This window comes from Arvicanthis niloticus, chromosome 17 (assembly GCF_011762505.2).
Source record: "Arvicanthis niloticus isolate mArvNil1 chromosome 17, mArvNil1.pat.X, whole genome shotgun sequence".
Lineage (NCBI taxonomy): Eukaryota > Metazoa > Chordata > Mammalia > Rodentia > Muridae > Arvicanthis > Arvicanthis niloticus.
This window is the reverse complement of record NC_047674.1, coordinates 61,261,211-61,288,753: the sequence shown is the minus strand read 5'-3', so window position 1 is coordinate 61,288,753 and position 27,543 is coordinate 61,261,211. Positions and strand designations below refer to the sequence as shown.

The 27,543-nt window shown below is 40.5% G+C and overlaps 2 protein-coding genes across 4 annotated transcripts in view; one reads left to right on the top strand and one right to left on the bottom strand.

Annotated features, from left to right (window-relative positions):
- The first annotated feature begins 528 nt into the window (after positions 1–528).
- Pp2d1 (protein phosphatase 2C like domain containing 1) lies at positions 529–25,561 on the top strand. Its single transcript, XM_034521412.2, has 3 exons — positions 529–834; positions 14,689–15,755; positions 24,553–25,561. Exons 1-3 carry the CDS (start codon positions 800–802, stop codon positions 25,326–25,328), a joined length of 1,878 nt encoding a protein of 625 aa, XP_034377303.1. The 5' UTR covers positions 529–799; the 3' UTR covers positions 25,329–25,561.
- Positions 25,481–27,543, bottom strand: part of Rab5a (RAB5A, member RAS oncogene family) — a 30,357-nt gene continuing 28,294 nt past the window's right edge. For all 3 annotated transcript variants that reach the window (XM_034521413.2, XM_034521414.2, XM_076915401.1), the window contains one exon: positions 25,481–26,852. In XM_034521413.2, coding sequence (XP_034377304.1) covers positions 26,737–26,852 — 116 coding nt within the window. In that variant the 3' untranslated portion in view covers positions 25,481–26,736. The remainder of the gene's footprint in view (positions 26,853–27,543) is intronic.

The window sequence follows — 27,543 nt, the reverse complement described above, 5'->3', positions numbered from 1 at the left end:
GGCCATCCTACTGGTTGGCTCTCTTCTTCTCTACTTCTGACTGTGGATGTCATATGATGTGACCAGCTGGTTCAAGTTCCTACTGTCTAGATTTCTCAGTAGTAATAGGCTGCCTTCTGGAATAATGATCTAAATAAACCCTTTTCCTTTATTTTGCTTTTCTCGAGGTATTTTTTTATGCATATGGGTATTTTATCTCTGTATGTCTGCATATATGTCTGTGCACCATGTGGTTGTGAACTACCACTCGGGTGCTAAGAATCAAACTTGTGTCCAGTGTTCTCAACCCCTGAGCCAACTCTCCAGCCCCCTTATATTTGTTTTCAAAATCTCAAAATTAACCAGAAAAGAAAGAAAAGAAGAAAGCAAGCAAGCCCATTTCTGATACTTTATAATGTATCATAGGTATAAGATGGAGCATTTAAAGCTTGTCCTCTCCTTTAGAAATCCCACTGGGAAGCTGGCTGATACTCTCATGACCTACTGTTACAAGTCCTGGGTCACAAAGGTTGCTATGGTTACAATTCCAGATGAGATGTCAACACTGTAACAGGGAGCCTCCATCAATCAGAACCCCCACTTCCACCGTTACCACCTCCCTCACTGCTTGCCATAACTACATCTGCTTCACCCCTCCTCCTTTCCTCATCCCTTCTTCTTCCTCTCTTCCTCCTTCTCCCTTCCTTCTCTTCCTTACCCCCCCCACCCCACCCCCCCAGACCCTCTCAGTTGTGCTCAAGATAGACAGAGGCTCTGCAAATAAAGTAAGGACAGAGAAAAGTATTACGTCCAAAGGAACATGGATTGGGAATTTAATGTGAATGCTCCTTTAAGGTATTTATTTATTTGAGTCTTAAAATGATTGATTGGTTGTGTGTGTGTGTGTGTGTGTCCAAAAGAGAACATCAAGTGTCCTCCTCTATCACTTTGTCTCTTGCTTTTGAGGCATCACTTCCTGACCCCGAGGCTTGGGCTTTCTTGGCTGTACTGGAAGCCAGTAAGCCCTAGAGATCGTCTTGCCTTCACCTTCCTCCGAGGTGGGGTTTCAGGTATGCATGTGATGCCCAATTGTATGGTAGGTGGTGGTTTCTGAACTGTGATCTTTGTGATTGCTTAGCAAGTGCACTTCACCTCTGAGTCATCAGTTTTGATTATAGTGGTGTGTGCATGTGTGTATGTGTGTACCTGTATGTGTGCACCTGGGAATGCCAGTGCCCAAGGAGTCCAGAAGAAGGCATCAGATCCCCTGGAGTTGGAGTTAGAGATAGTTGTAAATCACCCTACATAGATGCTGAGAATTGAACTCAGGGTCTCTTCAACAGTGGTATACACTTTAAACTGCTAACTTATCTCTTTATACCCCTAACAACTTAAAATATATTATTGATATTATTTTGACATTTCGAGATAGGGTCTCTGTAGTCTTGGATGAGCTGGAGCTTGCTATGTAGACCAGGATGGCCTTGAACTTGTCCTGCATTGCCTCTTGAGTGCTGGGATTAAAGGCATGTCCCACTATGCCCATCCGTTTAAATGTTTTATTATACTATGTATGTGTACTCATAATGTGTATTTGAATGCTTATGTGCACATGTGGCGAGCAGAAGACAGCTTCCACCTTTGTAGTTCTAGAATGGAGTTCAGGTTAGCATGCTTGTGTGACATGCACCACTGACCACTGAGTCATCTGACCATTTGCAGCTTTGCAGCTTTTATCCTCTCATTCCCTTATTTTCACTTATTTTCTTTCTTTCTTTTTTTGAAGATTTATTTATCTTATGTATATGCATACACTGTAGCTGTCTTCAGACATACCAGAAGAGGGTGTTGGATCCCATTACAGATGGTTGTGAGCAACCATGTAGTTGCTGGGAATTGAACTCAGGACCTTTGGAAGAGCAGTCAGTCAGTGCCCGTAACCACTGAGTCACCTCTCCAGTCCCTTAACTTATTTTCTATCTTTAAATATGTGTGTGTGTGTGTGTGTGTGTGTGTGTGTGTGAGTGTGTATGCCTCCAGCAGGTATGTGCATGCTTGGTGCCCTCACAAGTTAAAAGAGTGTGTCAGATCCCCTGGAACTGGAGTTATAGGATATCAGATGCCTTTGGACTTGAGCCAGGTGGGTGCTGGGGATTGAATCCAAGCTCTATGAAGAATATCAAGTATAGTCTCTGAATTAACTCTTCAGCCCTTGTTTTATTTTTATTTTATTTTGGTTTTGTTTGTTTGCTTGCTTGCTTTTTGAAACAGGGTCTCACTATGTTACCTTGGTTGACCTTGTACTCCTTATATAGACCAGATTGGCCTTAGACTCACAGAGATCTATTTGCCTGTACCTCCTGAGTGCTGGGATTAAAGTTAAGTGTTGCCTTGCACAGCCCATAGTGTTTATTTATTTGTTTTGTTTTTCTGTTTTTCTGAGACAAGGTTTCTCTCTATAGCCCTGTTCTTGTACTCAGAGGTCCAACTGCTTCTGCCTCCTGAGAGATGGAACTAAAGGTGTGCACAACCACCTGGCACAGCCCACATTTTAAAGTGTGTGTGTGTGTGTGTGTGTGTGTGTGTGTGTGTGTGTGTGTGTGTTTGCACATAAATACAGGTACCCATGAAGATCATAGAAGTGAAATTTCCTTAAAAGTGGAATTGTAGTGTAGGTGCTGGGAAGTGAATGCAAGTCCTCTGCAAGAACACTTGTAATCATTGAGCTATCTTTCCAACATCCCCATTCTATTGGTCAGGTTGGCTTGAGTTATTATGATAATTTACTGTGCTCAGTTGCTTAGGATTACAGTTTTAGCCATTGGTTATGTCTGGCAATTTTATAAGAAAGAAAGAGAAAGAAGAAAGAAAGGAGGAAGGAGAGAGGGAAGGAGGGAGAAAGGGTGGAGAGAGGGAGAGAGGGAGAGAGGGAGGACAATGAAATGAAAAGTTGAAGGCCAGGCATAATGATTCACAGGAGGATCAGAAGTGTAGCTTGTAGTTTTGTCTACATCGCTTTGTGTTCCAGGCTTGTCGAAAGCACACACCCGCCCAGGAGCGATTTCAGATCTGCAGATAAAAGACACACACACAGGCTCATTTTTAAACTGTCTTATTGGATCTGTGGCTAAGCTCTTCTAAGCTTTCCGAGGCTAGAGTGCCCTTACCTTTACTCCTAGCTCAACACCTTTAAATCTTCCCTCAACTTAGTTGCCTGGTTACCTTCTGTGAAGCCCATTGGTCTTGCTGCCCAAGACACTTTCGGGCTGCTTTTCCTTACCACCTACATTTTAGAAGATTTGCCCTGTAGCTCCCAGTCTGTTCCATCTCTTTCCCACAAGTATCTCTAATTCTCCTCTTCTCTCCTAACCTGTGGGAACCTGGAAGTCCCATCTCCTCCTTTCCACCCAGCCATTAGCCACTGACATCTTTACTGATAGATCAAAAACCAATTGAGGGCAAGGACCTTCAGGGTCAGTAAACACAGATTCCCCATTAAAGTGCCAGAACTACCTCCCTACACAGAAGTTCAAGGCCAGACTTGACTACCTAGCCAGTTAGAGACAAGCTAGTAAGCTAAGCTAGTGCTGTATAAAATCTTATTGCAAAACCAAACCAAACAAAATTTCTAAATTAAAAAAGGGCCACTAATATGGTAAAATGGATGAAAGCACTTGCCACCAAGCCCGATGGTCTACCTGAATTTGTTTCCCAAGACCTACATGGTAGAAGGAGAAATTACTGCAGATTTTACTCTAACTTCCACACTAGTGCTCTGTTGTATGTATGTCCACATATACACACACTAAATAAATAATAAATATTTTTGAACTAAAAAAATCTGGTTGGATAATATATGTAGTCAATAGATAATTATATTCATAGTATTCTTTTTTTCAGTTTTTAGTAGAAAATAATTTTTATAGTGTATTCTGATTATGGTTTCTCCTTCTCTACCATCTATATTTTTCCCACCTTCCCTACCCACCCAATTCCATAGCTTCTTTCTCTCTTTAGAAAAGAGGGGGTAGGAACTCAAGAAACACACAGAAACACACACACACACACACACACACACACACACACACACACACACACACACGCCATAAAAACACAAAATCAGAAACCATAATATATAAGACAATTTGTCTTGGCCATCTACTGCTGAACATAGGCCCTGCCCTTAAGTGTGGTTTATATACTCGGTGAGACTCACTGGAAAAAGTTAATTTTCCCTTTGCAAGAGGTTGTCAATCAGACATATCATCTGGGTTAGGTATATGAGTGAGCTCTTGTCTATGTCCCCTCTTAGCACTGGAACGCTGTTGAGTTTGGACCTGAGCATGCTGCCCCTCTCTCTGTGAATTTATGTGTATGTCAGTCCTGTTGCGTAAGACACTGTTTCCTTGGGGTTATCCATTCATTACCTCTGACTCCTACACTCTTTCCACCTCTTCCACATACAGCCCCAAGCATCAAAGGAAGCACTTTAATGATGGCATCCTATTTTAGATGGAGTGTTTCAAAGTCTCTTGCTCTCTGCACATTGTCCATTAGTGGATCTCCATATTAGTTCCCATATATTGCAGGAAAAGCTTCTTTGAGGATGGTCATATGAGCCACTGACCTATGGGTATAGCCAAGTCTCCTTAGGAGTCATTTTATTGCTGTGTTCCTTTTGTAAAATCGTAGTACTTTATACACTCCTATGCCCATGGCTTATCTAGTCTCAGGTCTTAGTCATTTCATGAGTTCCATCTCATAGAGGGTGACTTAAATACAAGCAGTGGTGGGTTATTACCACAACATATATGCCACTATTGTATCAGTGTATCAGGCAGGCAGGTCACCACTGTAGATCTCAGCAGTTGTAGCTTGGTTGATTTACCTTTGTCCTTTGGTAGTATGAAGACTACATTCTACTACCATGAACACTAGTCAGTATAGATAAGGCTCTCGGTAGCCATCAGCTCAGCTTCTCTGTGTTCAGTGAGTTGTATATATGTTCTCTTCAGCAATAAGACTTTTATAGAGAGCAACCATCAGTTGTACAGAGTAACAATAGCCTGGGTTGTTTGTGGGTTTCCCTGGGTCCTCTTCGGTCAGGATTCAATTAGATGGAACCCATCCCTGGCTCTGGAGGTTCTACTTTGTAGTGAATGATGTCTAGTTGGGGCATTGTCTCTCCCATTATTTGGTGGCTCAATTTAGATTTCTCTCATACATGTATGTCTACAGTATTCTTTACAATGTTTTTTTTCCCCTCCACTCTCTTGGCAAAAGATAAATCTTTGTCTTCCCATTAGATTATGCAGACTGAGAATGGCTATTACTTTACCTGATATAAAAGAGAGATTCTGGCATAGCTCCCCCCCCATCTCTTTTCTCCCTCCCTCCTTCCCTCCCTCCCTCCCTCCTTCCCTCCCTCCCTCCCTCCCTCCCTCCCTCCCTCCCTCCCTCCCTCTTCTTTTTGCTCTCTTGCTTGCTTTCTGGCTTGCTTGTTGTCTGGCTTGCTGTCTCCACAGGCAGGATTTCACATAGCCCAGTTTGGCCTTGAACTTCAGATCCTCTTGCTTTCTCTTTCCTAACATTGGGAGACAGACACTCACCCCCATGCTTAACTCCATTCTCTGTACTCTTAATTAGCTATTCCTAATTGATTTGTTTTATTTTTTGAGATAGGGTATCATTCTGGATCCCAGCTGTCCTTAAACCTACTATGTATCCCAAGCTGGTCTTGAACTTGTAGCAATCTTCCTGCTTAAGCTTCCCTAGTGCTGAAATTACAGGCATGCACCTTCACGCCCAGCTATGACTGATGTTTTCATTCTAAGTATGGCTCCATGTTTGACAGAGCAGTGTCATGGCTACCCCATAAACATGGAAAACTGAGGTTCCTATTTAGGGAGTGACTGCAGGTGAAGTTTTATTTTCATATTATGTCCCCAAAGGCTATCACAGCTCATAAAACTATATCCTTTACATGTATACTATTTTTTTAAAGTAAGTAAAAATTTAATGCACATTTTATTCAAAATAGCTTAAAACTTTTCAGGCTGGAAATATAGTTCAGTCGGTAGAGCACTTGTGTATTGTGATGAAGGTCTGGGTTTGATCCATCACAGGAGATACAAGTGATGGCACACACCTGTCATTGTTACACTCTTGCAGTGGAGGCAAGAAGATCAGAAGTTCAAGGTCATCCTTGGATACAAAGCAAGCTCAACACCAACCTGGGTTTCAGGAGATCTATTTTTTTAACAACAATATAAAAAAAAAACCAACAAAAAAACACAGTTTTGGTTGAGGGGGATGGAGGGAAAAGAAGACCTGAAATTTACTAAGTAGTCTAGGCTAGCCTGAAACTCTTGCATATTTTCCTTCCTTAGCCTCTTAAAAATGTCTAGGCCAGACATCCACTACTTCACACTGTCTCTCTCCTTCTGCCTAGTAAATTGCCCACTCCCTTCCATTTGCTCTAAATCTTTGGTTGAGATCTCTCGTCAGTCCTGCTATGTTTAGGCTTAACAGCAAGATTTTGTAATAACTAGTAAAACATTTACAACAAGCCAGATGTAGTGATGCTCTCCTGAGGTGGAAGCAGGAGGATCAGGAGATTAAGGTCACCCTCAGCTATGTAGCAAATTTAAGAGCAGCCTGAGCTAAGTAAAAATCCATTTCAAAAATTTAAACAATAAAGCTAGTTACAATATATTCCAATGACAGGAGCATCCATATGCATGTACTCTCTATCTCTCTAGAGTTTCCTTTCCTTTCCTTTCCTTTCCTTTCCTTTCCTTTCCTTTCCTTTCCTTTCCTTTCCTTTCCTTTCCTTTCCTTTTTCCTTTCCTTTCCTTTCCCTCCCCCCTTTCTCTCTCTCTCTCTCTCTCTCTCTCTCTCTCTCTCTCTCTCTCTCTCTCTCTCTCTCTGAGATAGAGTCATAGAGTCCTGCTATATAGCCCAGGTTTACTAGGAACTTAGTACCCACCTGTCTTACCCTTTTGAGCAGGACTACACAGAGAAACCCTGTCTCAGAAAACAAACAAATAAACAAGAAAGTATGGAGTTTACTCAGGTGGCCTTTGATCACAGTTGCAATAAGTACTGCAATGACTTTTATCCCTTCAACCTTATTCTCTCTCTCTTTTTTTTCTTTTTTGGTTTTTCAAGACAGGGTTTCTCTGTGTAGCCCAGGCTGTCCTGGAACTCACTCTGTAGACCAGGCTGGCCTTGAACTCAGAAATCCGCCTGGCTCTGCCTCCCAAGTGCTGGGATTAAAGGCGTGTGCCACCACTGCCCGGCTTCCCTCAACTGTATTCTTAAGGGATCCAAAATGGAGGGATTCCCTTCACTCCCCTCCCCCTCCCCTCCCTTCTCCTTCCACTCACCTCTCCTCCCCTCCCCTCCCCTCCCTTCCCCTCCCCTTTCCTTTTCTATTTAGCATTTTAAAAATTCACTTTACATCCTGATTGATGCTACCCACTCTGGGTCCTCCCCACAGTCCCTCCCTCAACCCCTCCCCCCTCCTCTGAGTGGGTGCCGGCCTTCCCCTGTATATCTCCCCACCTGAGAGTCTCTGCAAGGCTAGGCACATCCTTTCCCACTGAGGCCAGACAAGTTAGGGGACTGTATTCCACAGACAGGCAACATCTTTAGGGACATCCCCTACTCCAGGTGTTGGAGGACCCATAGGAAAACTTTCTAGAGTTTAATGAAAATGAATCCATAGTATACATAAACTTATTTGACACAAAGATAGCACTGCTAAGAGGAAAGTTTTCATCTGGATCACACAGACCTAGAACATCTTTGAGACCTTTCCAGAGCAGCCATGTTGCTGAATTAAAATTCTTCTACAGGGTATGCTTACTTTTTTGTTGTTGTTATTCCAGAGCTTTCAGGTATGCTGTTAAGTTGCTAGCATGAGATGTCTTCATTTTTTTTTAAATGTCCCTAAAAATGTTGCCTGTCTGTGAAATACATTCTCCTAACTGTGGGAGAAGGCTATTTTCCACTGTCTAAATTAGGGTTTTTCTGCTGTGAACAGAGACCATGACCAAGACAACTTTCTTAAGGGACAAGGTTTAATTGGGGTTGACTTACAGGTTCAGAGGTTCAGTCCATTATCATCAAAGTGGGAGCATGGCATTGTCCAAGCATAGTGTAGGAGGAGCTGAGAGCTCTACATCTGAAGGCCGCTAGGAGAAGACTGCCTCCAGCATGGTTAGGAGGAAGGTCTTGTCCACTCCCACAGTGACACACTTCCTCCAACAAGGCCACACTTAGTCCAACAAGGCCAAACCTCCAAATAGTGCCACTCCCTGGGCCAAGCATATTCAAACCACCACACCCACTTTTGTTGTTTTTGGTTTGGTTTCTTTTGGTTTTAGTTTTTTGAGATAGGATTTCTCTGTGTAGCACTGGCTATCCAAGAACTTGATCTGTAAGACCGGAGTGGGCTTGAACTCAGAAATCTACCTGCCTCTGTCTCCCAAGTTCTAGGATTAAAGGCCTGCATTTCCACCACATAGGTAGGTAGATAGATAGATGATTGATAGATAGATAGATAGATAGATAGATAGATAGATAGATAGAAGATAACTTTAAAAATATTTTTCCTTCACTCATACAATACATCCCAACAACAGCTTCCCCTCCCTCTACTCCTACCAGTCACCCTCCCCCCAACCTCCTAGAATCACCCCCTGTATCCTCCTAGAAAAGCACAGGCCTCCCAGGGACCTCAATTGAACATGGTACAAGAAGATACAATAAGACCAGGCACAAACCCTGCCACATCAAGACTGGGAAAGGCAATCCAGTAGGAGATAAAGGGTTCCAGGAACAGGTATAAGAGTCAGAAACACCCGCACTCCCACTGTCAGCAGTCTCCCCCAAAACACCAAGCCAGCAACCATAACATGTACAAAGAGGACCTAGTGCAGATCCATACAGGCTCTGCAATTGCAGCTTCAGTCTCTGTGAGCCCCCTATGAGCTCTGCTTAGTTGATTTCCATGGCAGTGCTCTCCAAGTTTCTGTGTAACACCTCTGGCTCCCACAGTTCCTCCTCCCCTTTTACTGCAAGATTCTCCAAGCTCCAAGGGGAGGGACCCACGGGAGGGACCCATCTGAGCAGTGTAAGGCACATGCTCCTTCTTGTGACTAGACCTCAAAGTAAGCCAGTTATTGATTGGCTACTCCCACAAATTCTGCACCGCCATTGCTTCAGCACATCTTGTAGACAGGCTGGATTAATGTAGGTCAAAGGTTCTAGAGCTGGGATCATGTCCTAGTCCTACCAATGGCTACCTTGCCTGATTACAGAGGATGGATGGTTCTTGCTCCATATCTTCTATTACTGAGAGTCCTTGCTAGGGTCACACTCACAGATTCCAGGAAATTTGAATAGCACTAGGTTTCTACATTGTCCCCCAAAGGCCTCCAATTTCAGTATTGCCTTGCTATACACACTCCCTCATCCCCCAACCTGATCCCTCCTAGTCCCATCCCCACAGAACCCAAGCAAGTCCACTTCTAAAATCTATTTCCCCTTGCCAGAGAGATCCATGCACTCCCCTAAATCCCTTCTTGTTACTTAGCCATCCTGGGTCTGCAGATTGTAGCATAATTATCATTTACTTAACAGCTAATATTCACTTATGAGTGAGTATACATAATGTTTATTTTTATGAGTCTGGAATACCTCACTTAGCATAGTTTTTTTGTTTTTTTTTTTTTTTGCCTAGTTCCATCCATTTGAGTGAAAATTTCTTGGTGTCATTTTTTTTTAAACTGCCGAGTAATAATCCGTTGTGTAACTGTACCACATTTATTTATTCTTCAGTTGAGGGATATCTAGGTTGTTTCCAGTTTCTGGCTATTCTGAATATGAGTATAGTTGAGCAAGCGTCCTTGTGGTAGGATGAAGGATCTTTGGGTATGTGCTCAAGAGTGATATAGTTGGGTCTTAAGGTAGAATTGATCCCCACTTTTCTAAAGAATGACCATATTGATTTCCATAGTGGATATGCAAATTTGCAGTCCCATCAGCAATGAGGGAATGTTCTTCTTGCTGTACATCCTCGTCAGCATGAGCTGTCACTTGTGCTATTGATCTTAGCCATTCTGACAGGAATAATCTCAAGTAGGTTTGATTTATATTTCCTTGATAGCCAAAGATTTGAACATTTGTTTCTCTGCTATTTTAGTTTCCTCTATTAAAAGCTCTCTGTTTATATCTATACCCCATTTCCAATTGGATTGTTTTTGGATATGTAGCCTTCTATTAGATGTGGAGTTGGTGAACATATTTCCCATCCTGTAGGTCATCATTTTGCGTTGATGACTCCTTTGCCTTACGGTAGCCTTTAGTTTCAGGAGGACCCGTTTATTAGTTGTTGATCTTACTTAGTGCCAGTGAGATTGGTGTTCTGTTCAGAAAGTTGTGTCTTTTATCAATGAGTTTAAGGCTATTTCCTAAGTTTTCTTTTATCAAATTTAGTGTATCTGGTTATATGTTGAGGTTTTTGATCAATTTGAACTTGAGTTTTGTATAGGTGGCGAATATGGATATATTTGCATTATTCTATATGCAGATATTCAATTAGACCAACCCCATTTGTTGATGATGCTTCCCCCTCGCCCCATTGTATTGTTGGCTTTTTTTAAAAAAAAAATAAAAAATCAGGTGTCCATAGGTGTGTCGATTTATGTTGCACTCTTTAATTTGACTCTATTGAGTAATGTGTCTGTTTTATACCAATACCATGCTGTTTTTGTTACTATAATGGTACTACATCTTGAAATCAGGAATGGTGATACATCCTGAAATTCTTTTTTTAAGTATATAGCATTCTACCTGCATGTATGCCTGTAGCCCAGAAGAGGGCACCAGATCTCATTATAGATGCCACCATGTGGTTGCTGGAAATTGAACTCAGGACCTCTGGAAGTGTAGACAAGTGCTTTTAACCTCTGAGCCTTATCTCCAGCCTCTCTGAAATTCTATTCTTGTTCAGGATTGTTTTAGATATCCTGTTTTTTTTTTTTTTTTTTTTCATATGAACTTGAGCATTGTTCTCTCAAGGTTTGTAGAGAATCGTGTTGGAATTTTGATTGGGATTGCATTGACTTTGTAGACTGTTTTTGGTAGGATGGCCATTTTTACTCTGCTAATCCTACTGATTCAAGAGCATGAAAGATCTTTCTTTCTTCTGATATCTTCTTCAATTAATTTCTTCAAAGACCAGCTTTTTTTTGTCATAGAAGTCTTTCTCTTGCTTGATTAGAGTGGCCCCAAGGTATTCTATATTATTTCGGTAACTGTGAAAGGTATTATCTTTCTGATTCTTTTTCAGTACATTTGTCATTTTTTTTATATAGAAGGGCTATTGAGGTTTTTTATTTATTTGTTTTTGTTTTTGTCAATCTTGTATGCAGCCACTTCACTAATATTGTTTTTTATTTGTAGGAGTTCCGTGGCACAATTTTCAGGGTCACTTACGACATTTGATGTGTTTTTTGGCACACGTGTCTCTTGTCTTTGTCAGGTGGTTGATCTTTTCTTTGGCTGATGTTGTGCACTCATGCAAGTGTGGTGGTACCTATGGAGTCCCTGGTGCAGAAATGTTTCATTGGGTTGCTTTGTGATACAAAGGAATGAAGATGGGCTAGGAAAACCGTGTATGCAAATAGTGGGAAAGGGATAGGAAACCCTTGGTAAGCACTCAATTATCCAATCCCCGGGGAAATGAAGTGGGGTGGGAAGAGGGGCTCCTGCAGGCAGAGTACAGAAAAGAAGTGCTGGGACTTTCCCTGAATCACAGGGTTTCTCAGCGAAGGCAGCAACAAGGACACTGGTGACTGCAGTGGCAAAAATTGTGATTGCTAGGGAAAAAATAGCTTACTTTTGATAATTTTTTTTTCCCTTAAGTCTTTGCTATTTTAAGACCAAAAACTGGCCTCTGGTGATTAATACCTGCTGTTTACAGTGGGGAATTAAATAAAGGATTTATCACTAGGGCTCCTTTCTCTGGTAAGCTAGCCAGGAGCCCCTTGCTGGCCAGGCAAGAGGCTTGGAGCTTGTTAATTCTTTGAGAACCAGGAAGAAAAGAGAAGAAAAGAAAATCTTTTACACGGGCAAGACATATGCATGCAGACTGCATACATACACACAGTTTCACACACACACACACTCATCTCATACACACACACACACACACACACACACACACTAGTCAGGCCTGACCACTTGTCTTATCAATTCTACAAATAAATGTTCATGCATACTTACAAACATACACATATACCTACACATATATGTATAGATGAACAAACATATACATACATACCTTTAGTGGATGGAACAGAGCCTCAGATGCTACCACATTTTCTCTGGCCTTTTTATACCTTCTTAGACAAAAGTTCTTTAGAAAATTACCTCATAGATAAAATGTTATACAAAGGGGCAATGAATTATAGAAGGATGTTGAGAGTTAAGTTCAAAGCAGTGTTTCTATAAGCTCATTATAAGTTCAAAGCAGCAGTTTCACATGGCCTCACTTTATCACAGTGCCCACCTGTGGCTTCATCCTTGGATCTACCTAGAATAAATGTTTTACCTTGATCACAAATTTGTCCCAAGCCTGTTTTTCTTTTTAGCGTTAATTGTGAAAGCTCATCGTATTCCTTATTATGCAGCCTTTCCTTAGTATTCTATGAGGAGTGGGTACATTCTATTCTTCATTATGCCTTTACTACATCTTTCTGGCAAAACAGCTAAAGTCATCTCCTGAAAAAAATTTTTCTAAGCTGATTAAATCAGGAATTCTATAAAGTCATTAATTCATTTAAACAGCATTAATTCATGAATTTCATCTTCATGGTGATCTGCAGGAAATTTGGTCAATAGTGCCCAAAAATATGATGCCCAGGAACCATTAAGCTGTGTAATAGGGATAGGAAAAAGTCGATCAGCAGTAAGAAGGGATTCTGGGATGAAGTCTCTTGGGACCTTGCCTCTGAGAGGTCACTCATCATAGGCCATGCAAAACTGGTGGGTCATCTCCAGAAAACTTATTTGTCTTTAGTCTTTTCTGGATGGCTCCTGACAAGGAATAGTGAAAACCACCTACCTGTGTCAGCCACAGTATGGCCATTTAGGGTCCCTAGTAGAAAGTATGTCTGTGACCTGGCAGATGATACAGAGAAATATGTTCAGTGGAAAAGAGTTAGGATGACCCTGAATCATCTTAAAGAGGTAGAAATGTGTCCAGGTAATGGCTATAGGGCAATCGGAGGGACTCCTGTAGATAGCTTACATCAGGACTCTCAGAAAAGTTTACATATGAGTATGTGTGTGTTAAAGTCAAGGTCTCAGTACATATCCCAGGCTGGCCTCAAGCTCTAATTTTTGTTTCAGCCTCCCAAGTACTGGAATTATAAGTGTGTTGGGTTCCCATCACTCTTGGCTTGTAGTAAAGATTTCCTTCCTTTGTTCCTTCCTCTATTCTCTAGCCACCCATTCATTTGGAAAGATATCTGTTTTTTTTTTTTTTTTTTTTTTTTTTTTTTTTTTTTTTTTTTTTTTTTTTTTGGTTTTTCGAGACAGGGTTTTTCTGTGTAGTCCTGGCTGTCCTGGAACTCACTCTGTAGACCAGGCTGGCCTCGAACTCAGAAGTCCGCCTGCCTCTGCCTCCCAAGTACTGGGATTAAAGGCGTGCGCCCCACCGCCCGGCCTTGGACAGATATCTAATTGTTAATTACAGGCTGGAGCTATAGTTCAGAGACACTATACTTGCCTAGCCCTGGGATCAATAATGACCAAAATGGACAAGAAAAAGTTATTGTTGAGATTGAGACTTGACTATTTTAACTGAGGTTAGTTGACAACAACCCTCTATGGTTTTCTTTTTCCCAGACAGAAACTCATTATGTAGCCAAAGCCAACTTCAACCTAACAGCTATCTTGTCTTGGGCTATAAATTATATTGAAAAAAATTTAAAAGATTACAAATGGGTTTTATGTTAAAATTGTATATGTGAGTGTGTGCTGGCCTTCTATCATTTTAAGCCTTCTTCCTTTGAGGCAGGTCCTCAGTGGATCTGGAACTCACTTTTTTCTTTTTGGTGAGGCTGGTAGCCGGAAAGCCCCAGCTGTCTTTCTGTCTTCAGGTTCAGAGAGAGATTCTGTTTCAAAGAAATAGGAGAAGCATGGTGAAAGAGGGCAGCTAATGTTCTCCTTTGGCCTCCATGCATTTTAATTTATAAAATAAAAATGTTTCTTCATAGGTGAAGTAAAATATTATTTCTCTGAGTATTTGTTCAGGTGTCTAGCTGAATTTGTAGACAGGCAATTTCTCTTAGGCAAACATGGAACAATCAGTGTTTTACTAAGGACCTTTTGGGGGCAGCTTTATAAGATTCAACTGTAGGTCTCTATGAAATTATGAGTAAAACTATATGAAGAGAGTGTGTACCATTTCTTTAAGTAAACATCTTAAATATTTTAAAATTTATTTTATAAGTATTTTGTCTGCATGTGCATGCAATGGGACCCATAGAGGTCAGAAAAGGCATCAGATCTCTGTGAATGAGTTACTGGTGGTTATGGACCTCATGTGGGTCCTATGCAAAAACAACAGGTGCTCTAACCACTGAACCACCTCTCTAGTTCCTGATCAGTAAACATATCTCACCTTCCTTCCAGAGTGTTTTGGACATCAAAAGAGTGGGATGAGAAAACTTCAACATTTGCTTCAGATGAGGCTTTGACGATTGACAAACCAAGGGTTGGCGAAAGGAGAAGGCCTAGACCAAGACGCCAGAGTGACCTGGAGGACTCTACTGAGCAGCTGATTTCTGGTGACACGGTCACATTTCCCTGCTCTGTCTGCTACCAAGAACTGGACACAACTCAGAATTTTCTCCATAAGAAACATCACAATGCCCTGAGTATTTTGGGTTTTCAATGGATGGGAAAGAGGAAACCAAAGCCCAGGGTTATCAGTTTTCATAGAGAGTGTATAATTTCTAACCTTTTGGGATCTTCTACATACAGTGAAAAAGTCCTTCAGAGTATAAATTACTCATTTGAGCTTCTTTGGAAGAATCAAGTCCCATCATACTTCAAACTTTGTGATAAGGTTGGCCAGACGTCTACATATACTCCAAGCAGCTGCCATCTGATGATTAAAGGTATAGCCATCTGTAGCAATAGTAATTCAACCTGGGAAGCTGAGCCAAACTGTAAATTTACGGTCGTGAATGATTTCGGTGAAAAAGCCAATGTGTGCTTTTTTGGTTTATTTGATAGCCATTATGGATATGCAGCAGCAGACCTGGCATCAAAGGAGTTTCAGGTTTTACTTCTCCATCAACTGTCTATGCAGGATCCTTCCTACCAAATGACAGCTGAGCAGCAGCAACTGATCAATTCCTTTCACACTGTGTTCAGGGAAGAATACAGAGCCAGAGAAGAGACCTTCTCTTCCACATACAAAACCTTCAGAACTAGTAGACGGGAGTATGAGGATATACACAAAGCCTTTGCAAAGGCATTTTGGAGAATGGATAGGCTTCTACGGCTTGGCAGGAATGAGGTTTCCCGGGTTCGGTGGAGCGGCTGCTCGGCACTCACTTGTATATTAGAGGGTGGGATTAAGAACCCACAAGCTAATAAGGACTGGGAAAAAAACTATCAGCAGGGTTCTAACAGTTTTTCCTTCCCGAAGACTCCACAGATCATCTCAGGAGTACTACACATCGCAAATGCTGGTATGTATATTCACTTACGTCCATGACACCTAAGTATTTGTAAATGGCTGCTCATGCTGGTAAAATGAGTCAGTTATTTAGCAATTTGCTAATGTCTAGAAATCGCACGGAACAATTAAGAAAAAAAATCCGGTTTAAATAGACTGCAGACACAAAAACAAGCAACTATTTCTATGGGTACTGAGATGAGTTGTGTAATGAAACTTTTCCTGGGTATACAAAATAGACACTTCTACACACCCAAGTTAAGGAACCCATATAGACCAAAGTATGGATACCATCAAAATCCAACATGGGAAACAGATGAGTTTTACTGGAACTACTTACCTGAACATTGAGAAGGGGTTACTTATAGGAGCAGAAATAACTCTGAGACACTGTATCATTAAAGCCCACCCCAGCGTGGGTGACAGCTCATAAACGCTGGGAACCTGGAGCACATTGCACATTTGGCAGGATGCTCAACAGGTTGGAGATTGTCCTTTCCGGGTGACTTTTGGTCTTCCAGGCAGATAAGCTAGTTTCTGCTTCTTCTAGGCAGCTGGTGTGGCCAGGGCCGGGCTCCATCCATCCATCCATCCATCCATCCATCCATCCATCCATCCATCTTTCTATCTGTAGTATATTTCAACTGAGGGTGTGTACACAGTAAGTTAAAAAAATTCCAAATGACATGAGATGTTAATACAGGCTAAAAGTGACTACAACATGAAAACAGTAACTATGCCTAGAGCCAAACAAAACAGACATAAGGAACCCACTCTTTTTGAGAGACTGGAAAGGTGATCAATAACTGCTAAGATAACTTTGTTTACTTTTGGAGACAGGACTCTTGCTTCCCCAGCTCCCCTCAGACTCAACTGTATAGCCCAGGGGAATCTCCTTGAACTTCTGATCTTCCTGCCTCTCTCTTGAGAGCTGGATTTACAGACATGTACTATAATTCTTGGGGCTACTTTCCTAAGGAGAGACCAATGCATGTGTAACAGATTGATGTTTTCATTCTCAGTGATCATGCTGTATTAATTTCCTAAGAACAGAGGAACCATTTATCCTTCAGTTTTCAGAGCTTTAAACTGGCCAAGTTGTTGGGCAAACACTTATCACCAAGCTACATTTCCAGCCCACTTTGTTGTTCTTACTTTAACACAGAATTTCACTAAGTTTCAAGGGTGGTCTTGACTTTGTAATTCTGCTGCCTCTCAAAACTGGGGTGTCAGCAATCAGCCCTGGCTGAGTTCTTGTCTTTATCATTTCTCATTTATATTCTATCTTACAATTTTCCTTGATCTTCTTTACTTCATTAAATCCTTATGGGATTAAAGTACTCACATACATACATACACAGGGTCATGTCTGTGGGGGTGGAATTGCCATAACTTTCCAGAATGATGTACACTTAGCAATAGCTAAAAAGTTCTTTTTTTTTTTTTTTTTTTTTAAAGATTTATTTATTTAATGTACATGAATACACTGTCACTCTCTTCAGACACACAAGAGGGCATCAGATCCCATTGCAGATGGTTGTGAGCCACCATGTGGTTGCTAGGAATTGAACTTAGGACCTTTGGAAGAGCAGTCAGTGCTCTTAACCACTGAGCTATCTCTCCAGCTCACCTAAACCTTCTATTTCTCTACACTGCTTCAATATTGTCATCTCATTTGGTGTCCTCTGCAAGAGCAGTATTTGCTCTTAACCCTTGACCCAGCTCTCTAGCCCCATTTATTTTTTTGTTTTTGTTTTTTGAGATGGTCTTTTTAAAGACACTAACTTGGGCTCACAGGGCTTCTATTGCAGCGGGAAATGCCACGACCAAAAAGCAAGGTTTATTTGGCTTATCCTTCCAAATCATAGAAATTGGAAGTCAGGACATGAACTCAAACAAGGCTGGAACCCAGAGGCAGGAGCTGATGCAGAAGGCATGGAGGGGTCCCGTTTACTGGCTTGTTTAGCTTCCTTTCTTATAGAACCCAGGACTACTAGCCCAGGGCTGGCACTGTCCACCATGAGCTGGACTCTTCCACGTTGATCACTAATAGAGAAAATGCCTTACAGCTGGATCTCATGGAGGCATTTTCTTTTCTTTCTTTTCTTCTTCTTGGTTTTTTTTTTTTTTTTTTGTTGTTGTTGTTGTTGTTTTGTTTTTTGTTTTTTTGTTTTTTTGAGACAGGGTTTCTCTGTGTAGTCCTGGCTGTCCTGGAACTCTCTGTAGACCAGGCTGGTCTCAAATTCAGAAATCTACCTCTGTCTCCCAAGTGCTGGGATTAAAGGCATGCACCACCACTGCTCAGCCATGGAGGCATTTTCTTAAGTGAGGCTCCTTCTTCTCTGATGACTCTTACGAGCATCAAGTTGGTATCAGAACAAACCAGTATAGCTAGCCTGGCACAACCCCCTCCTCCACTTTCACTTTTCTCACTTTAGAGTGTTGCGGGAAATATTAAAAATGAATCCAGCCGGGCGGTGGTGGCGCACGCCTTTAATCCCAGCACTTGGGAGGCAGAGGCCAGCCTGGTCTACAGAGTTCTGAGTTCCAGGACAGCCAGGGCTACACAGAAAAACCCTGTCTCGAAAAAACAAAACAAAAAAAGAATCCACTCTATTGCTGGCATGGCGCTGGCATGGTGGCCAGGCACTGGTGGCCACTGGTGGGCAATGACCAGCCTGTTCTCATCTTGTGGAGACTCTGACTCAGAGCTCTGAAATCTCTCCACTCAGCTCGCTTAAGTTCCCACTGGTGGGTCTCTTCCACGCTAGTCCCACGCTTTGCCACTGTACCTTTTTCTCTGGAACCCAGTTAAGCCTCTGCATGAAGGAAAACACCACATAAACTTAGTTCAGAAACAGTGGTAACTCAATCACTGGGTCAATCACTGAATGCAACAACTAGAATCCTAATTTTGTAGGCCATATTAAATCTAAATCCTCCGTCTGCCATCTAAACCAGGTGATACTAGTAGCTACATCTTGTCCTCATTGGTCTAGTCCAAAAGGCCCTATTCTGATCCTGCTTCCTCTCTTCCCCTACCCAACCAAGAAGTCCCTCATACTTGCCCAGTGATTGGTTCACAGTAAGTCACTGGCTGCCCCTCCTGGGAAAGCAGAATTAGCATCAAAATGGCAATCCACAATAATACTACAGTACTGGATTACAGGCCAGTAGAGCTACATCTGGCTTAGTCATTATTTTGATTATACAATGTATGTAAACGATGTTTATATATGTACTTTTATTCTTCATAGTTTTGTATTTTTTAAGTCTTTTATATTTTCCAGTAAGAAAAAGGGTTGCATCTCTTAGGAAGTCATACTCCATTTGTTCTTAACTCCTTTGTGGTGACCTGTTCATTTGGTGTGTTTCCTGCCTGGAAAATTTCTTGGTTTCTATGATGTGGATCTTCTGGTGTTTTTGTTGTTGTTTTGAGACAGAGTCTCTATTATGTATTCCTGACTGCCTGTAACTATGTAATCCAGGCTGGCTTCAAGCTCACTGAAATTCTCTTGCTTCAGTTTCCTAAGGGATAGGGAAAAAGGAATAAACCATCTACACAGGTTAGTGATGAATTTTTAAGATATTTGCCTCTTGTTTTTGAAGGAAATAATTAATTGGTGCAGAATTCCAGACTGGCAGATTTTTCTGTTGTTGGAATCTGTTTCCCTGTTTGGCCTAGCCCGCATCACTGTCTCAGCCTCTCTTGCTCCTCTGTTCAGAATGTGGCTCCTCCTTGTGGCTGCTTTAAAGATTCTCTCTTTCTCGGGTTTTAAGCCATTCGACTGTGATGCATCTGTTTTTTCTTAAGGCTTCTCTCTAGATCATTCACGTCATTTAAATTAGTCCATTGGAACCCGCCCGCAGCTTACTAATGCTTCTTTAATCTATGCTTTGTTTCACTCTATTTTTCCTTTTCTTTTTTTTTTCATCTTTTTAAAAGATTTATTTATTTATTTATTTATTTATTTATTTATTTAATGTATATGAGTACACTGTAGTTGTCTTCAGACACACCAGAGGAGGGCATCAGATCATTTTGCAGATGGTTATGAGCCACCATGTGGTTGCTGGGAATTGAACTCAGGACCTTTGGAAGAACAATCAGTGCTCTTCACCACTGAGCCATCTTTCCAGCCCCTCTATTTTTCTTTCAATTAAATATTATTCTAAATGCAGAGGACCTGAGCTCACAAAGATCATGGTGCGTGTGTGGAGGTCAGACAACTTTCAGTACTAGTTCTCGTTCTACAATGTAGGCTCTGGGAATTGAACTCAGGTCATCACTCTTGGCAACAGGCACCTGCACCTTACCCCCTGAGTCACCTCACTGGCCTTGTTTTCCCTCCTTCATCTCCTTTCTTTTTTTTAAATCATAAAACAAAACAAACCAAACCAAAAAAACCCAACAAAACCTTTTAGGATTTACCTACGTATATGAATGCTTTGTGCATCTTGTGTGTCTGATGCCTTCAGAAGAGGGTGTTAGATGGCCTGGAACTGGAGTTATGGATGATTGTAAGCCACCATGGGGGTGTAGGAAATGGAACCTAGATCCTCTGCAAGAGCAACAAGTGCTCTAAACCACTGAGCTATCTCTCCAACTCTGTTTTTGTGAGATAGTATCTCATCACTCTGTGGCCCAGCCTGGTCTTGAACTTGTGGCAACCCTTTTGCCTTAGTATTTCCCAAGGTGAAATTACAACTTTGAGCTTTTCTTTTTTGACATATGTAGCCATGGCTGGCCTCGGACTCAGTTTATAGAATTCTACTGCCTCTGCTTCTCAAGTGCTGGGATTAAAGGTGTATAGGGTTCCTTTAACTGTTCCTACCATTTGTTTTGTAATCCGTTCTGGCATTAATTACATTGTGTTTTTCTTTATTTCAGACACTGTGGTTTTCATTTCAAGTTTTGTGTTTCAATCACCTGTATCTTTACTATTCGAACATTTGGAATGCAGTTACAGAGAGGAGGGGTAGGGAAGGAAAGGTGGAGAAGGGAGAAGAGAAAAAGGAGGAAACTAGATAGCCATGGACTCTGTCCCACAGAAAAAGATCTTTCGTGTTGATCTCAACTCAGTGACATTTTGAGGTTTGGTGCTAATTAGGGCTGACCTCTCAGGAGAGTCTAGTGTTTTTTCTTTGAGATAAGGCTTCTTTTGTGTTCCTCTGACTGTCCTGGAACTCACATGTAAACCAGGCCGACCTTGGACTCAGATCCTCTTGCTTATCCCTAGTGCTCTCCAGGTATGCATCACTGCCTGGCTTAAAAGTAGCTTTTTTTTTTTTTTTTTTTTTTTTTTAATCCGTGGCAGTACTGGGTGTTGAACCTATGGCCTCATGCAAACAAGGGAAGCACTCTACCATGGAGCTATAGTTCTACACTTCTAGCCTGGCCTCTTGTCACCATGCTTATTTGCAAGCTACTGGAGTAGCACACATACTTGGGCTGCCAGAATGAATTCCCACAAATTTAGTGGCATGAATAAGACTTTTTCAACATTTTGGATGTTATGAATTTCATACTGGCAAGTTATTTTTTTCATTTTCACTCTAACCCAGGCTGTTCTCTAACTTGTAGCAATCCTCCTGCCTCATTCTGAGCATTGAGATTACAGGTATTAGCCACCACTGTCAAATTTCCTTCTTTTTCTCACCTTTCCTTTCTTCCCCCATTCTCTCATTTTTAGTGGTACCCCCCCACCCCCAACCATTTTCGGAGATTTAGTCACTAGTTACTAAAGACTAGAGGCTACAAAAAATTTATTCTTATGTGTTTTTGTGAATGTAACATATGTGCAGATTCCTGGGGAGTCTGAAGAGAATGTATTGGATTCCCTGGAGCTGGAGTTATTGGCAGTTGTGAGTCACCTGACAGGGTACTAAATGAATCCTCTGGGTCCTCTGGAAGAACATCAAGTGTTCTTAACCACTAATCCATCTCTCCAGGCCATTATCTTCTGACTTAAGAACTTTCTTTCTGCATCAACTCTTCAACATGTGGAGACTTAACAGTACATTACCCAGGATCATGTTTGGTGAGATAGGCTAGACCCTGACCCACAGTGACTACTATTATTGCCCTCTTTTTGCTTTTTGGACACAGTGGTCTCATATTATATCCCAGATTGGCCCCACTCTTGCAATCCACCTGCCCTATATTTCCAAGTTACTACTCATTTTAAATAGCTGAATATTCTCATGTATCTGCCATATTACAGATGTATATAAAGTCAAAGTGCTTGCTTACCACCTTCCCCCTTAAGCTGAATTCAAGCTGCCACATGGAATATTAGAAAGTTGAACTACATCCCCCACATAGTTGTAAACCTATGGTAGCATTGTTTACACATACACACTTTCTTTCTATTTTAAGAAAGGTGCTAACTACATCCTAATAGTTTATCTATTTGCCACATTAAATGCCAGTGTTGCTTTGCTCAGCACTGAGCAAACACTGAGTGACAACTGCTCAGTTTGCAGAATGCCTACCCTAGCACGCATTAAGACCCATGCAAACAGGGCATGATGGCACATGCTAGCAGGAGACTGGGAATTTCAAGACATTCTCAGCTACACAGATAGTTCAAGGCCAGATCAGGCTATATGAAGCTTGTCACAAAACTAAAACAACAACAAAAAATTCCCACTCAATAATTACTGATCAAAGTAAAAAATTCACAAATTAGCATAAAAGAATAATGAAAATACAGATTTGTGCAGTTTGCAGGAGTATCGTTCGCATACCGTAGGGTCACATTTTGCAATCAACCCAGGAGCTCAACAAGCATTCATTCTATTATGCTAATGAGGGAGAACTGCTGTTCATCTCTCACATAGGTCAGGCTTTCTGTCAAATCATACCAGTTGGACAGACTTCAGCCTTCTAAGTCTAGATTCTTATTTGGTAAACAGAAATTAAAGGCTTTTCCAGCAATGAGGCAGAGGCAGGAAGATCTCAAGTGTCAGCCTGGGCTATACATTGAGATCCTATTTCAAAATTAATCAAAAAAAAAAAAAAGTTAAATAAAAATTGAAGAAACAGAATTGATCACATTATCAACACAATTCTGATTCCAAATATAGCACTGTTTAGGACCTAAGTATTCTTTTTTGATAGGAGACAAGATTTCACTGTGTGTAGCCTGGCTGTCTTAGAACTCAGAGATCCACCTGCCTCTGCTTCTTGAGTGCTAGGATTAAAGACGTCCACCAACATCACCTGGCAGAATATTCTTATTTTTAAAATGTGTGGTTCATGTGCATGTATGCCATAGTATGCATGTTGAAGCCAAGGGCAGTCTGAGGATCAGGCTCACTCCTCCCACCATGAGTTCTAGGTCAAACAGGTCATCAAGTACTGGCCCCACAAAATTTTGCTTTTAGAACTGGTAATATTAAAGTAGGAATTTTAATTTTCAGAGATAGAGTATTCAGATAGCAATGCCACCTCAGATATGCTGTGAATCACAAATAATACTGTACAAAGAACCACTGCTTGTCCTTAAACATACAATGATTCTAAAATCTTGGGAAAAACAAAACAAAACAAAAAAATCTAAACCACTTCTAACAGCATCTTTTAATCTGTTCGGACTACATTTAGACTTCAGGACATTAATGAAGCAAAATGTTGCAAACATCACAGGTTTATCTCAACTATCTATCTCTTACTGAAGACTTTTGTTATCAACTGTTGAGTTTAATGTGGCTGCCTATTTCCCCAATATGAACTTTTATAGAACTAGTGGTTTAATTACAGAAATCTAGGATGGACACTTAACAGTAGAATTTTATTATCCATATTCTAAATACATATGGATTTAACTTTCATCAAACACACACACACACACACTTTGTTCATTTATTCATCCATTTATTGTTTATTGTGTGTGTGTGTGTATACCTGTATATGAAGGTCAGAGGACAACTTCTAGGAGACAGCTCTTTTTACCACGTGGGATCGCAGAATGGGGCTCAAGATTATCAGGCCTGGTAGCAGCTGCGTATACCTAATTTCCTTATTTAACTCCCAAAAGTTTTTGTCCTTCAGGGGTTTACTATTTTTATGTGTATGTGTGTGGTGTTGTACACACAAGTACAGAGGCCAGATGCATCAGGTCTCCTTAGACCTGAAATTACAAGGGATTGTGCGCTAACCGACATGGATGGTAGCAACTTAATTCAGGTCCTCTGCTGGAGTATGTGCTCTTTATTGCCGGGCCACCTCTCCAAACCCCACTGAAGTTTTTGTTCTTGTTGTTTGTTAATTACTGGTGCTGGAAAGATGCTTCAGTGTTTAACACTTGCTGCTTTCCTAGAGAGATAGTTTAGTTCCCGGAATCCTTTGGTGGGTCATGGCAAACTCTAACTTCTGCTCTAGGGGATCCATCAGTCTCTTCTGGACTCTATAGGCACCCACTCTCCTCATGTGTACATTACCCACACACATACACATAATTTCAACATTAAAAAAACCCCTTTATTTGAATATTCTAAAAATCTGCTGAATAAATGTTAAGTAACAGTAAAAAACATACTTTGAAACAGTTTCATAAAAAAATTAATTTAGAAATTATTTTTCATGACCTGTGTTTTAAATTCTAATGGTTATCACTAACATTTGAATTAGGTGGTTTCCCCAGATCAAAATTATGTTTGTACAGTGTTCGGCATATGTATTCTAGAAATATTTACATGTTATACTTTGTGTTTAGCATTGAAACAGAAATAGTTAAGTAGCACACTTTAATACAAACTGATGATTAATCTTTTGATCTCTTTCTCTTAACAAAATATTTGTTTAGGAAATGTACAAGCAGTCTTATGCAGAAATGGAAAAGGGTTTTGCCTGACCAAGGAACACACGACACGAAACACCAAAGAAAGAAGAAGAGTCCTCCACAGCGAAGCAATGATCAGTTCAGATGACCCTTATGGTCTCCTGGATGGGCACATAAAAACCACCAGAGGTCTTGGATTCCATGGAAACCTCAGACTAAGAAAGTCCATTATTCCAGTACCACAAACAATTTCTGTTCCTATAGATGATTTATGTCAGTTTCTCATCTTAGCAACTAATGGACTTTGGCAAGTTTTGGACAAGAAAGAAGTCACTGCACTGGTAATTACCTTGTTTCATGCATATAAAAAAACACACATTTCTGGCCCTAAAAAGCCCTGGACACCTAAAGACCTTCTTTCCCCACCAGAGAGTAACATCCGAGTACTGTTCCAGTACCAGCCTGAAAATGAAGACTTTATGCCAATTACAGATCTAACAAAAGAATTATCTGACTCACTATATACTGAAGCTTACACTCATCAAGCTCTATCTGCAGAAATATTTCCTTCAGACGTGACCCCTTATGACCCTTGCAGCACAAAAGAAAATAACAGCTTACCCACTACAGACAGTAAGCAGGAAAGTGAGAAAGAACTATGTATTAAGAAATTCTATAAAGGTGCAGCTGAGTACATTGGCTGTGAACTTGTAAGTGCTGCAATACAAGGTGGTTCCAGAGACAGCATCACTGTTATGGTAATGTTTCTCAATGGAAGTGAGTATCACAGGCTGACATAAAAACATTCCAATGACCTAGAACAGCAAATAGTACTACAAAGACTCCTGTGAGATCTATTCCTCAGAACAGGAAGGAAATTATAAAAGCTGCAGCTTGTATATCATGTGTATTATGGTGTATGCTTTATGTCAAAGACAGAGAAAACTCAGTGTTGCTTTTTACACCACTTTATTCCAACCTGAGCACCTCAATATAAAACTAAACACTGGTGAACTGTTTTCCTTACTAATTTTGAGTTACTGTAAAATGTACAAGTTCTGCTAGCAGATCAACACGTAAATAGATTAAATCATCTGACACATGGTAGATTTCATATAATGAAAATACCTAAAATAATTAGTGCAATATACTGATTAAAATAAAATGGACTTCAAGAAACAAGGCTTCAAGATTATTACTAATAACATTGTAATACTTATGTTACAAATTGCAAGTACATTGTTTATTATGGTTCTAGCCATGTAAGAACAGCAAAGCCCCTTCCTTTCACAGGGGGAGAAAGAAATAATTAGCTGTTTTAGTAACTGTACATTTTGTATATGTTTAGGCAATTCTTAAATATTACAGGAAATAATAAACACATGGAGACTACAATGCAGTACTCTATTTACAGTACAGCTGAAGATCATATTTAAAATAATCAAATTTGAATGTACATAATTGTTAGTGCACTGACTAATCATGTCCAAAGGGAAGCAGAGCCCCCTCCCTGTTCCAGACAGACCTTTATAGAATAGCCAACAGTGATTAAATAGAAAGCAGATACGTGGTTTGTTTCCATTTTTTTAAAAAGAAGCTCATACGAGGGGACTATCCATTAAAATGTATTTATCAGTTTTTATATTCCTAAAACAGTATGGGGTTACATGTGACTTTTTTTTTCAATCAAATTTTAAGAAGTAAGAGGGTTGAATAAAATTAAGATGTCAACAATATTCCTTCTTTCTGGAGATATAGGACTGTTTTCTTGAGATTACTTTATTAATATGCGAAATGTAGGTTTTTAAGACAATCGAAATTACCATTTGCTTGGCTTTTGTTGCTAAGCATAAATATTTTTAGTCTCCTAAAAATGTTTTTCTAAAGCATACATTAGTAATTTTGAATCTGTCATACCTGACTATTATCCCAGTTTGGAGTCTGGGTGGGTTAAGAGTGGGTCCACACCCACTGAAGATGAACTGTTTCCCTGTACTTTCCCATGGAGTAAGTGTACACACAGTTCTCATTTTCCTTTCTACTGCCGGAGGAACACATGCATGTTATTAAAAATTAAGTTCAAAACATTCAAAATAATTCAGTATTAGAAACTTGATTCTACCATAGTCTCTTTTTGGAAGTCACACTGGGCCGGCTAAATGCTCCCAACTGCATGGTTTTTGCCATTTAGGAAGTTCACACTGGAGTTCAGTTACTACAACACTGGCTTCTGGCTGGCTGTGCAGGCTCAGTAAGGTCTACTCCTCGGCCTCTCGCTGAGTTTGCGCCTGGATTCTGTGGTTCATTCTTTGGCAGCTTTTTAGCTGAGAAATACATAAACAATATAAAATTATATTATTCATATTAAAATCACTTAGACCCGCTTATTTACAAGTCTCCCAGTTGGGTTATCTCCAAAGTTTTATGTGACTGATTGTTTGTTCTTTTCAAATGTTTATTACTTACTAAATGTGAAAAAGCAAAACAAAGCACCAAACCCACCACAAAAATAAAACAAACAAAGACCCTCCACCCCATTGCTGTACTAAAGGAGTTTAATCTCAGTATTTTTGAAGTAGTAGGTAGAGGCCAATTGTAGACATACCATTTAAACTTAAATTTAACTAGGGCTATACATAATTCTCGCGTATCAACTCCCTCAGAAATCACAGTTTACTTGACTACTGGTACTTTATATTGTATTGGGTCTTGTGCACAATGGGCAAGTAAACTATCACTTAGCTACACTTTGCCTGTTTTATAATCATTACATTTCTATTATACACAATCTGCTGGACATGATGGGGTATGACTGTAATTCACTACAGAGTTGGAACAATCATTTTAGCCTAGGAACTTAAGATTAGCCTGAGTAGCATAGCAAGACTCCACTTTGAAAAACAAAACCAAGCAAGACAGACATAAAATCCAACTTAATAGACCATAACCAGCTACAAAATGTATAAAGAAGCTCACATAGCAACATTCTCTGGGCTATCTATCACAAATAATTCT

Excerpts from the sequence above, each read along its gene's own strand:
- Pp2d1 (XM_034521412.2), top strand. The coding sequence starts at position 800 with ATGGATTGGGAATTTAATGTGAATGCTCCTTTAAG. Across the intron at positions 835-14,688 it reads AATGTGAATGCTCCTTTAAG|AGTGTTTTGGACATCAAAAG; the intron begins GTATTTATTTAT and ends CCTTCCTTCCAG. Across the intron at positions 15,756-24,552 it reads ACTACACATCGCAAATGCTG|GAAATGTACAAGCAGTCTTA; the intron begins GTATGTATATTC and ends ATATTTGTTTAG.